The 11,341-nt window shown below is 33.3% G+C and overlaps 1 protein-coding gene across 8 annotated transcripts in view; it reads right to left on the bottom strand.

Moving 5' to 3' along the window:
* The window catches only part of Ccser2 (coiled-coil serine rich protein 2), a 149,460-nt gene that overhangs the window by 68,183 nt on the left and 69,936 nt on the right, over positions 1 to 11,341 (bottom strand). For 7 of the 8 annotated variants that reach the window (XM_048801679.1, XM_048801677.1, XM_048801674.1 and 4 more), the window contains exon 5: positions 5,745 to 5,907. In XM_048801679.1, coding sequence (XP_048657636.1) covers positions 5,745 to 5,907 — 163 coding nt within the window. Of the gene's footprint in view, positions 1 to 5,744; positions 5,908 to 6,583; positions 6,800 to 11,341 lie in introns of those variants that run through there. The other variant, XM_015500066.2, reaches the window with a different exon arrangement.

Raw genomic sequence — 11,341 nt, 5'->3', positions numbered from 1 at the left:
AAAAAAAAAAAAAAAAAAAAATCAATAGAGTATAATAGAGAGCTTTTAAATGAAACCACATAAATATAGTCAACTGATCCTTGAAAAAGAAGTAAGAGCAATTCAATAGATAAAAAGACAGTATTTTCAACTCATGAGGCTGGAACAGCCACGCATCTACACACAAAAGAAAAAGATCTTAAATCTTCCACAAAAATTAACTCAAATGGATCAAAGACCCAAAAGTAAAATGCACAACTATACCTATGAGGCAAAAAGGGAGAAAATCTAGGTAACCTTGGGTTTGGTAATGAATTTTTAGAACACAAAAACTGCAATCCAAGAAGAAAAATAGATGCTAAACTTAATAAAATTTTGTTTTTAAATTTGCTCTGTGAAAAACAACATGAAGAGAAGAAACTCAGCTCAATAGCACAGACCTAATCCCAGCAACATGAGGCTAAGGCAGGAGGATCTCAAGTTGGAAGCTAAGTGCTACAACTTAGTGAGAGATCCCATCTCAAAATTTAAAAAAATTTAAATTTAAATTAAAACAAAAAAAGAACTGAAGATATAGCTCAGTGGTAAATTGCCCCAGGCTCAATCCCTAGGACCACATACACAACAGAAAGCAACAATAAGAAAAACCACAGACTGAGAGAACACTTACCAGACATGTTTCTGGTAAAGGGTTAATATCTAAAATATACAAAAAAACAGTTGGAACTCAACAAGAGAAAAAAAATAACCCAATTTAAAAGTGGGCTAATATCTTAATAGACATCTCACAAAGAAGATAACACAGATGGCAAATAAAATGTGGGGGAAAAAACATTTGACAATATATCATTAGAGATTTACAAATTAAAACAATGAGATACTATTACATACCTAATATTTCTTAAGAATATATATAAAAACATCCTCAAAAATACTAGAATATTGAACCAGACAACGTAAAAAAGAAATATATACCAAGAGCAATTGAGATTTATCCAAGAAAAAGCTGGTTCAACATGTGAAAAAAAATCAATGTATGTCACATTCAGTAGAATGAAACTGGGGGGGGGGGGATTATCTCAATAGAGAAAAAAAGCATTTGACAAAATCCAATACTCTTTGATGATAGAAGCCCTCAACAAACTATGAATGAAGGGAATTCCTCTAACTGATAATGTGTGAAAAACCCACAACTAATATCTTACGTAACAGTGAAAGACTGAAGTGTTTTCCTCTTAATATCAGAAATGAGATAACTGTTGGCTCTCACCACTTCTATTCAATATTGTACCACAGAGTCTAGCCATAGTAACTGTGCAAACCACCCATTCTCTACTGACATACCTTATGTATAAAGAACCCTAAGGACCTAAAGAGACAGAGAGAAAAATGAATCACTTGCATTACACTTTAGCTACTCAGAATTGTAGCAAAGTTTATAATGAAGGAGGAAAGTAAGCCAAGGGGCTATGATTTTTGTAAAGTACAGGTAGGTACCAGTAAAGAAGAATTAATTCAATCAAATGCCCTGAGTCTCAAAGAAAAGGCATTTAAGAATACTTCATTTAGAAGTGACAATGAAGAATGAAGACAAAGACTATCTCAAAACAGTAAAGAAATAGCAAGAAATCTTGGCCAGCTACTCCTCTGACAGGAGATTAATATCCAGAATATACAACTCAAAATTATACTAAAAAAACATTTGACCCAGTCAATAAATGAGCAAAAGAACTAAACAGAAACTTCTCAAAAGAAGAAACACAAATGAGGTTGAAAAATATTTAGCATTTTTAGCAATCAGGGAAATGCTAATAAAAACTACCCTAAAATTTCATCTCACTCCAGTCAGAATGACAACAATGTGGAATACAAACAATAATAATGTCACTGAGATTACGGGGGAAAAGGTACATTTGAACACCACTGTTAGGACTACAGACTAGTATACCCACTCTGAAAAGCAGTATGGAGATCCTCAAAAGACTAGGAATGGAACCACCATATGACCCATTCCACTCACTCCTTGGTATTTATCAGAAAGGACTAAATATCATCATACCATAGTAACATCATACCATAGTAACAGATGCTCATCAATAGATAAATGGATCAAGAAATTATGATACACACACACACACACACACACACAAAATGGAGTTCTAGTCATCCATAAAAAAATTAATTATGAGATTTGCCAGTAAATGAATGGAAATTGAGAATACAATGCTAAGAGAAATAAGCCAAACTCAAAAAATTAAGGTAGAATGTTTTCTCTCAAATGCAGAAGCTAGAGGAAAGGGAGAGAGATGACAGGATATACTAAAAATAAATGGAAGAACAGTAATATAGAAATATAGAAAATCAAGAGCTAAAGAAATTGGTAAGGGGAGGCAATGCAGAATTCTTAAAACATCATGTTATGTGCATATGTAAATATACCACAGGGAATTTCATCTTTATACATAAGTAAAAAGAACCAATTAAGTATAAATAAATAGATGAGTGTAGGAAGTCTAGTAGAGGAAGGAGAACAAAGGAAGGAGGGAGGTTGGGAGGGAAAAGGGGGAGAAAAGGAGAGATCATGAACCAAAATCAAATTCCATGCATGTATGAGTTTGTTGCGATAAACCCAATTACTATATATACTATAAAGATCTTAAAAACAAAATATAAAACTAGGCTGATTAGAAAAGAAGAATCCACTACTAGGGAAAAGGTAATTTAAGAAAGAGCTAGAATTCAGTTACAGTTAGGACAATGTAGACAAAGAAGTCAAGGGAATAAGTTCGTTAGGATGTGAGTTGAAGTTGTTGAAAAGGGGGAACTGTAAGGAAAAAAGGGAGTGGAAGATTAGGCCAGGTTAAGAGAGCAGTACTATGAAGAGAAGGAGAGAATACAGTTCTCAACACTCAATCTTCCCAATATCTCTGAGTTATGGATAAGACATTATCCTATAATTAACTATGTGAAATATGGGAATTGCAAGACAGAAGAAAAGAAAGCAGTGCTCCAAGTCAAGAGGGAATTTTGTACATGTAATATTAAAAAATCCCTTGGGTTAATAAATCCAAACTCTTAAGTGAAAATATTAGTTTTAAAGTATGCTTGGGTATGGTTCATTTGGGAGAATTTTTTTTTTTTTTTTTTTTTTTTTTTTGGTATTGCCCATCCTTACAAATGGCTCTGGGGGATCCAAAACTCAGCACAGCCCCAGAAAGCTTGAGGGGAAATCAATAAACTGGTTAGCCTATAACCATTCAACAAATCAGTGTGCCTCAGCCCATCTGATATAAAGCTCTGTACTAAATTAGATCACAACCCTTAAGAATGCTGTGCATTTCTCTCTTCTAATAATCACTGGTGCAAATACAAATTGTAAATCCATTAAAATATAGTCTGTAAAAGGAATCTGTGATATGTTTTGAGGAATGACTACATATTATCTTTTGCCATCATTTCCAAAATCACATTACATATTTATACTTATGGGCCCAATGGAGTTCACCATTTAAAAATTCTTAACTTTAATTTGTCCATTCTCATGCTCATTTGACCAGAGAACTTACACTTTCTACATCTGTTGATATCCAAGAATTATAATTTTTTTTTGAAAACGTTGCTTAACTTTTCTGTCAGATGATTATACTCAACCTTAGCTTGATCATTCCCAAGGATAGAGATAACTACCTCCAGGTAATTCACTTCTGGTTAAGTAATTCACAGTCTGATTAAGTCTCACTTTAAGGTAAACTTTCCCGTCCTTTATCTTAAACTGCATAATACAATAGTTTTGTTATTTAGAGTTAGATCATATTTCTCCAAATAATAAAGCAATCCAGCCACGCTAAACTTAAGAGATACTCTCTGAAAATGCCATACCCTATCACATGTTTTCCATGTGGAATACGTACCCTGCTCCTGTAGAACCTACTATTTTGTAATCTCTATATAGTCATACTTTTAGAATCAGTTCAGTAATTATAACATTTATCCTGTGTTATCTTAAAACAAAAACCAGTTGCTGCATGCTCTTGGAGTCCTTTATATATCACCTTATCAAGGCACCCAACATCACTGCACTCTGTCTATGTGCCTATCTTTCCTATGGACTCTGAGCATCTTGGCAACATGAAGTAAAGACTACTCATTTTTACCAATTCTTTTTACCATCTTCAGCCCAATGTTCTATGAAGTCACTGCCAATCCACAGCTTTTACATCTCATACTATCTCCACATTCATCCCAGTGGAATTCAAGATAGATTCTCAATGAATATTTGTTAGTAGATGAACAAATAAACAATGATTCATGTTTTAGTTGGGCTTATCAAGTTATGTAAGTTGGCCTTAAATTTACCTTCTTATAAACTTATTATCAAAGATTAGGGAATCATAACCTTCATTATTAGCAATAAACATCTTCACACCACATTCTTCCCTGATAATACCCACTCTCTATGTCCATTCCTTATCAAAAACCTAGATGTGAGAAACAGAACAGCCATAATAATTCCTGGAATAATGTTTTCCAGACATTCCTCCAGATCTTCTCAATTATATCCTTTTATTGAATTACACAAACAAAAGGATTTTTAGTTGAATGACGTCATAGTTTTAGGATTCACTAAAAAAATTGCTTTGTTTGAATTGGACTATTATCTTTTGTAGCTTGCATTAAAGAATGTAACTAAGAAACAGAGCTAAGAAAATTATCATTTATTCCTATTTTGGGAAGATCTCTGTGCCCTGTCCACCATATTCCAAGATATTCTCCTCCAAAGAAATCATGCTAAGAAAACTCTCTCAAGGTTTTTATTTCATAAGAGCAAATAAATTCAGGAAAAACATAACCTTCATCTTCTGCACACTACATATGTTGCAACAGATCAAGTTTAGTTCTTGGCTTTTGCTACAAAGAATCTTAGAAACAGTTTTGTTTCCTACTTTGGGAGTATACAAGGCTATTATGGTTTCCTTTCATTATTTCTTCACCCAAATTTTATTATTTGTATTATAAACATGTTCCAGAATGACCTCAAATCCCTTGGAGAATGAGATGAGGCAATAAAAAGGAAACATTTAATAACAATGGCCACTGGGTGCCTACTCTTTACCAGACACTGTTCCAGGCACTTTTATTCTTGATCCTCAAATACTAAGAAAAAGGTATTATTGAGTACATTTTGCAGATGGTAAACTGAAATAGAGAGGGGTTAAATAAATGATGTAAACTTGCAAAGCTAATCGGTGCCAGGGAAATCTTTGATCCCAGTCTTAGATGACTACAGAAACCCGTTAAACATTAGGTATGATCAAATTAAAGATTATTCTACATTTCAAAAAGGAAAATACTTCTAGCATTATACAGTATTTTCTTTTGTTTCTAAAAGTACTTGTGAAAATTTTAAATTTGGGCTTATTATATAAATGAAAAACAAATCACTTGGCACTAATTTTACACATCATTATTTAGAATTATAAATGTTAACAAGTCAACATTAAATCATCTCCTAATGAGATCTATAAAAAAAAAAAATCCAAATAGTAGAAACACAAAATTCCAAATAGTAGATACAGATACACTATTTATATGTATAATAAAGTTAATATTGGGGTCACAAAATAATAATTGTTAATTTTAATTAGTGTCACACATAACTAGAAATATTTTTGGTTTAAACATTACGCAAGATCAGTTTGGTGAGGAGAATTATTATTTAAACAGAAGTTGGAAAATAAAATCTAGGTTAAAATAATAGTACTCACCTGCTCAAGTCACGTTTTCCATGGTGATGATAGTGGTCAGGATGGCTAAGGTGGTAATGTTCCTGTCCACTCCACCTCTGGGGTGGTCTTTTCCAAAATCCTTCCTGAGACTGCCGAACATTTCTGTCTGGTCGGTCAAAGCGGTTCATATTGTCACACTCCACTAAACAAATTCAAAAGCAAAGACTATAAACATGTACACACTTAAAAGTTGGCTACTTAAGGCTGTTGAAAATACAAAAGTAATATTCTAAAAATACCAGCCACGTATGTTAGCTAATCACAAAATAAAGATTTCCAGAAGAACAATAACCAGTTCTTTTGGTAAAAACTAAACTTCATATTATTCAAACTAAAGTGAATTAGAAACTTTTACATCTCAGTCACTTAGTGAATAATTAACTGCCACACCATTTGTAAAGCAAGCAAATCCTTCTTGAAATCAAGATTATACATTTCAAATACCAACAATCGGTTATAAGTAGTGCTCATAACTATCACAAATTGGTTCTGATTTCAGAAGGAAAAAATCACAGGAAAAAGTAGATTTTAAGCCCAGTAGAGAATTCATTCCTAAAAACAAATGCAACAATTAATTTCCTCTGGTTTCAGGAAGCACAAACTTTTCATCACAAACAAATTATTTCTTAAATTTAGCTCACATTTTTAGAAAGTAAAATGCTTCAATCTGCCTGTGGTAGAGCTTGTTCAAAAAGTCTAAAATGCCACTGAAAACAAAGCCAGTACTTTGCAACAACAAATAGTACACTCCCTGAAATCCAAATACCACAAAAACACGAAAAGAATCTCTTTGAAACACCCCAAGCTTCTTCACTTACCCAAACACTTTTTCCTGACATATCTGAGCACTCACTAAGAGAGTTACTTTGTACAAGGGAGACATTGTGTTTTGCCTGCTGCCTACTCAGACATAGTTGCACACAAGGCACTGCTGAACAGGCCTTCCTTCCTGCTCAACTCCCAGCCCTCCCTGTGGGAAGCAAGCCCAGTCTGCCCTGTGACTCCATCTTCGCTCAGTGCTTACATAGCTACTGAGTTAGGAGTGTTACTAAAAATACTGCTAAACACTAACCCAAGCAACAGAACAGGAAGGATTTTTCCAGTCTAAGAACTATTACATGAGAAAGTTCAATTCTCCATGTTTAAAATTCCATGTGATTAAAAAGCTTTAGAAATCAACATAATTCCCCATTTTTTTTAAAAAAAAGTACTTGTCTAAATGACTACTTAATGAAAAACCTGAATCTGAAATACACCAAGTATCTTTTTACAACATAGCAGATAAAAACAAACTTCCCATTTCTAAAAAAGATGATATAGAGAAAATAAAATATAGATGTTCAATCCTCTTATATACAGAACTCATTTCTTCTAAATGCATAATAACTTAAATAAGCTTTTGCACAGGATATCGACATTCTGTTTGCCTCACTACAGGAGTCAATATGGAGAGAAGTGGAAATATATGTTTTCATAGGTTTTTTTAAATTTTAAAGAGACATTTTTAAAAATAATCTTACATTTGAAATTATTTCCAATAACTTATTGACACCAGAATAAATCAGCATGTATCTTTTTAAGTTCAATTATAGAAAACATAAAGATAATAAAGGGTATGTTGACCATTATGTTAAAAAAAATCAGTAGAAAATTAGATTGCTGAAGAAAAAGAATTCTTTTTAAATCTTAAGATTTAAAACTACATTTAGCAATGTCATTTATAAACTCACACTTGTGTTATACTCATAGATTCTATTAAGTTCCATACTGACATTAAGATGTTACTTTAGACGAGGCACTGTGGCACACGCCTGTAATCCCAGAGGCTTGGGAAGCTGAGACAGGAGGATCTCAAATTCAAAGCCAGCCTCAGCAACTTAGCGAGGCCCAAAGCAACTCAGCGAGGCCCAAAGCAACTCAGCGAGATCCTGTCTCTAAATAAAATATTAAAAAAGGACTGGGGATGTGGCTCAGTGGTTAAGTGCTTCTGGGTTCAATCCTCAGTAATCAATTTTAGATAGTTGAGGCATAGTACACATCTACTTTTAAATGTTTTGGATTTACATTTTTCCTTTGTTCAGGCAGAAAAAAACTCTACTCACTCCACAAAGAAGATATCTTGTCATCAGAATCACCTGATATAGTCTTAAAATGGTATCAACACAGTAAACACAGAGTAACAAGAAGCAAACAAACTAGGCAAATGGGCCAGGAGATGAGTTAAATATTGTGGGCAATTACAATGCAAAAATTTATGTGATACATCTGTGTCTGCTAGCGGCTGTGTTATCATATACAAACTCCAAATTAGGAGCCTTTACTGAAATTTTAACCTAATCATGGGCATAATGGCAAATAAGCACTGGAAACAAATATTTAGCATAACTACAGAGGACAAATGCTCAAATTATGACATAGTGGTTTAACCTCTAAAAGAAATTCTGCAGGGAGTCCCCTGACTATAGCCCTGAGACAACCATGGATTACACACTTATATACTTTAAAATGTGGCCATGAAAGTAATGTGAAATAACATTAGTGGTGGTTTCTTAGAAAAGATTCATTACCTGACAGAATGAAAGAAATAATATAGAAAAGAAAATGCAAAGCAAACAAAATTTTAAGATGAAGATAAATTAAAACCAGTTTCCAGAGCCTGACAAATGAAGACCAGGACAATTAAGACCAAGAAAGAAAATAAATTCCTCTGAATGTATAATGCCAGAAGGTAAGGTGGTGCCTGCAGTTAACTACAGAAAGTGTAAGGTGAATCTAAAGGCATTCCAATTAAAAAATGTTTAAGCCACTATTTTGATCAAAACCATCTGTTGGCCAGATGTGGTTCTATGAACTGAGGGACCCTATTAGAGAATAAATATAAATCTTTGAAAGGTAGTCTCCAGCTCAAAAAAAAAAAAAAAAAAAGCAGATTTTACTATGAGAAAGAGATAATATCAGGATTTTACCCCACGGAGCTTGAAAGAGGATCTAATATAGTTAACTGAAAGGTGTACGGTATGAAGATGCCTATGTCTAATTCTCATAATACCTATCTTTTTCTGATTTGACAAAGGAACAAAATATGATACCAAAAGAATCCTAGATTGCTGCTTTTATAACTTTAATATCCCAAGAAAATAAAGGATGGCATAGAAGAATTTCTACCTGTGATTAATAATTAGCTAAGAACACTGCAGAAGAAGTTATATATCTCAAAGCTTGAGAAGAATCTACAGGTCTTATAATCTGATTTTAAAAAATTTTCAATTGCAATTTGATTTAAAAGCAGAACAGCTCACATACAAAAAAAAAATTAAAACTTTATTATTACTGAATACAATTAGTACTGAAATGTAAAGATAAATTTCCAGAAGATAATTGCAAGTAGTCAACAAAAAGTTTAGCAAGAATACAGCCTTACAGCATTTAACATGAAATATGTGCAGTTAAGCACATAACTATGCTTCTGACATAACACAAGTATTCATTTAGAAAATACCTTAGAATAAGAAAGGAGCAAATCTCAAACACCCAATGGTCTTCCAAACAAAATTCAATTCTAAAATTGTTCCTTAAAATAGTCTTTAGCTAAGGTAAAAAGGAAAACATTAAAAAAAATTAAAATAAAGTCTCATTAAGGTCCTTCCAAATCACAACACAAACCTAAGCTCCTTTCTTTTATTATTACTCTTCCCTCATTCTATCCTTCCTGACTTTCCTCTAAGACATCTCTCCCTCTGACCTTTGGCCTGATCAAAAAGTTCAGTTTCTCTTAAAGATAAACTTTCTTCAGAATAGGAAAAACCACAAAAGGTTGATTTTAAGACCTGGTCTTATTCTGAACTAAGGATCCAGGGTCACATACTCTAAAGTCTAAACAAGATTGGGAGAAATTTGTTTTAGGAACTGATAATTTAGTGCTCCTGACTCCATAACTCTATACCAAACGAGTTCACAAAAAGAAACCCTAGACACAATTAATTAGGAAAGGAAAAGCACAGTAAAGAGCGTGAAAATGATGTAAGAACCAATGACTGTTGCATGAGAAACTAGAGGGTTTAGAAAAGCAAAGGCTGTCGATAAAGTCCTATAAACACATACTCAGTTGATTCACTCCTATAAGAAAAAAAGGGTACTAAACTCCACTGCAGACACCAGGAACAAACTAGTACTTTCATATAGCCTTCAGGAGAAGATTCTAAAGAATGTGATCCATCTTTCCTGACTTTCCATGAAAGAAGAAATAAACAGCTTCATCATCAGACAACAATGCTAGAACAGTTTGGAGTCTTGGTGGCGGGGGTGCAGGCAGAAACAACAACAGAATAAGGCTCAGAATAAAATAATATCCTTCACATAAAACAACAAGATGCCTCCACACCAGTTAAATAAACACTGGAGATTGAAGTCTCTTAATATACTTTGTTTTCCAAAGGCACTGGAAAAACAACTGCCTTGCATCAGTTAACAAACTGATGGAGAAAAAATTAACTGGTGATTAATAAAAAAGGTTTGAGGGGGAAATCAAGTGTTCAATTTCCTGTTTTACTCTTAAATTCAAAGATAAATTTCTCTAAATGTTAAAATACAAACTTGCAAATGTTTTATTGATATGAAAACTATATTATCAACGTTAAACCCTCCTGGCGTTACATGGTCTCCCCTTTAGGGTCACCAACACTCAGGTGTCGATGATACCCATATCCCAGCCTGTAAGTGTCCAAGAAATCTCTGACCAATAAACACTTTTTTCCTCTAACACAAGTGTTACCTTAAAAGTGAAAGACATTTGTACAAATGCAATTGCCAGATAAAACTCTTTTCATGTCTTCCTCCTTGAAAACTCTAAAAAGTATGTCTCTTCACAATGAGTTCACAGCAACTCTGTATCCAAATCAAACCCAAACTGAAGATCTCAATCAGGTGTTAGTCAGTCTTCTTATGGCCAAAATACCAGTGATACTGGCAAAACTAGTGATGCTGAATCCATGAAGGTTCAGAATGATCAATCAAAACCTCTTTCCAAACTTACATAACAACCTTAAAAACCAGAACATAAAAGGAACTAAAACCAATAATTAAATAAACATTAGAAGATCCTTTAAACTTCTACCAGTCCTGATGACATTACTATCCTCCCCAACCAAAGAGCTTAATGGGTGAGTATGGTTATTTCAGGTTCTGAGACATATAAAGAGCACAGTCATTTTCTTATAGTATTAAACCTAAATACTATTTTATCTTTGGTGCCTCCAGAAACTGCATATTTTAGATTCATGTTCAGCTTTCTTTAGTGTTTCTTTAGCATAAAAGAGCCAGTACTTATCTTCTCCTAGGGAAAATCTATAATCCAGTAAATAGAGTAATGTATAATATAATAAATATAAGTAAGAACTATAGTAATCTGTAATATAATAAATATATAACATAGTAAAGATAGTTCTAGGAGTTCCCTCCTATTTCTTGTAAGACCCCAATCAAGACCTCAAAGATTTTCAATTTCCTTTCTTCCATTTTATCTACAATGAGGTTAATTTGTATTGTGCACTAAAGATAAGGCAAACTCTAATACTGAT

Source organism: Marmota marmota, unplaced genomic scaffold (genome assembly GCF_001458135.2).
Source record: "Marmota marmota marmota unplaced genomic scaffold, marMar, whole genome shotgun sequence".
Classification (NCBI taxonomy): domain Eukaryota; kingdom Metazoa; phylum Chordata; class Mammalia; order Rodentia; family Sciuridae; genus Marmota; species Marmota marmota.
The sequence above is the reverse complement of the archived record's forward strand: the minus strand, read 5'-3'. Positions and strand labels throughout refer to the sequence as shown.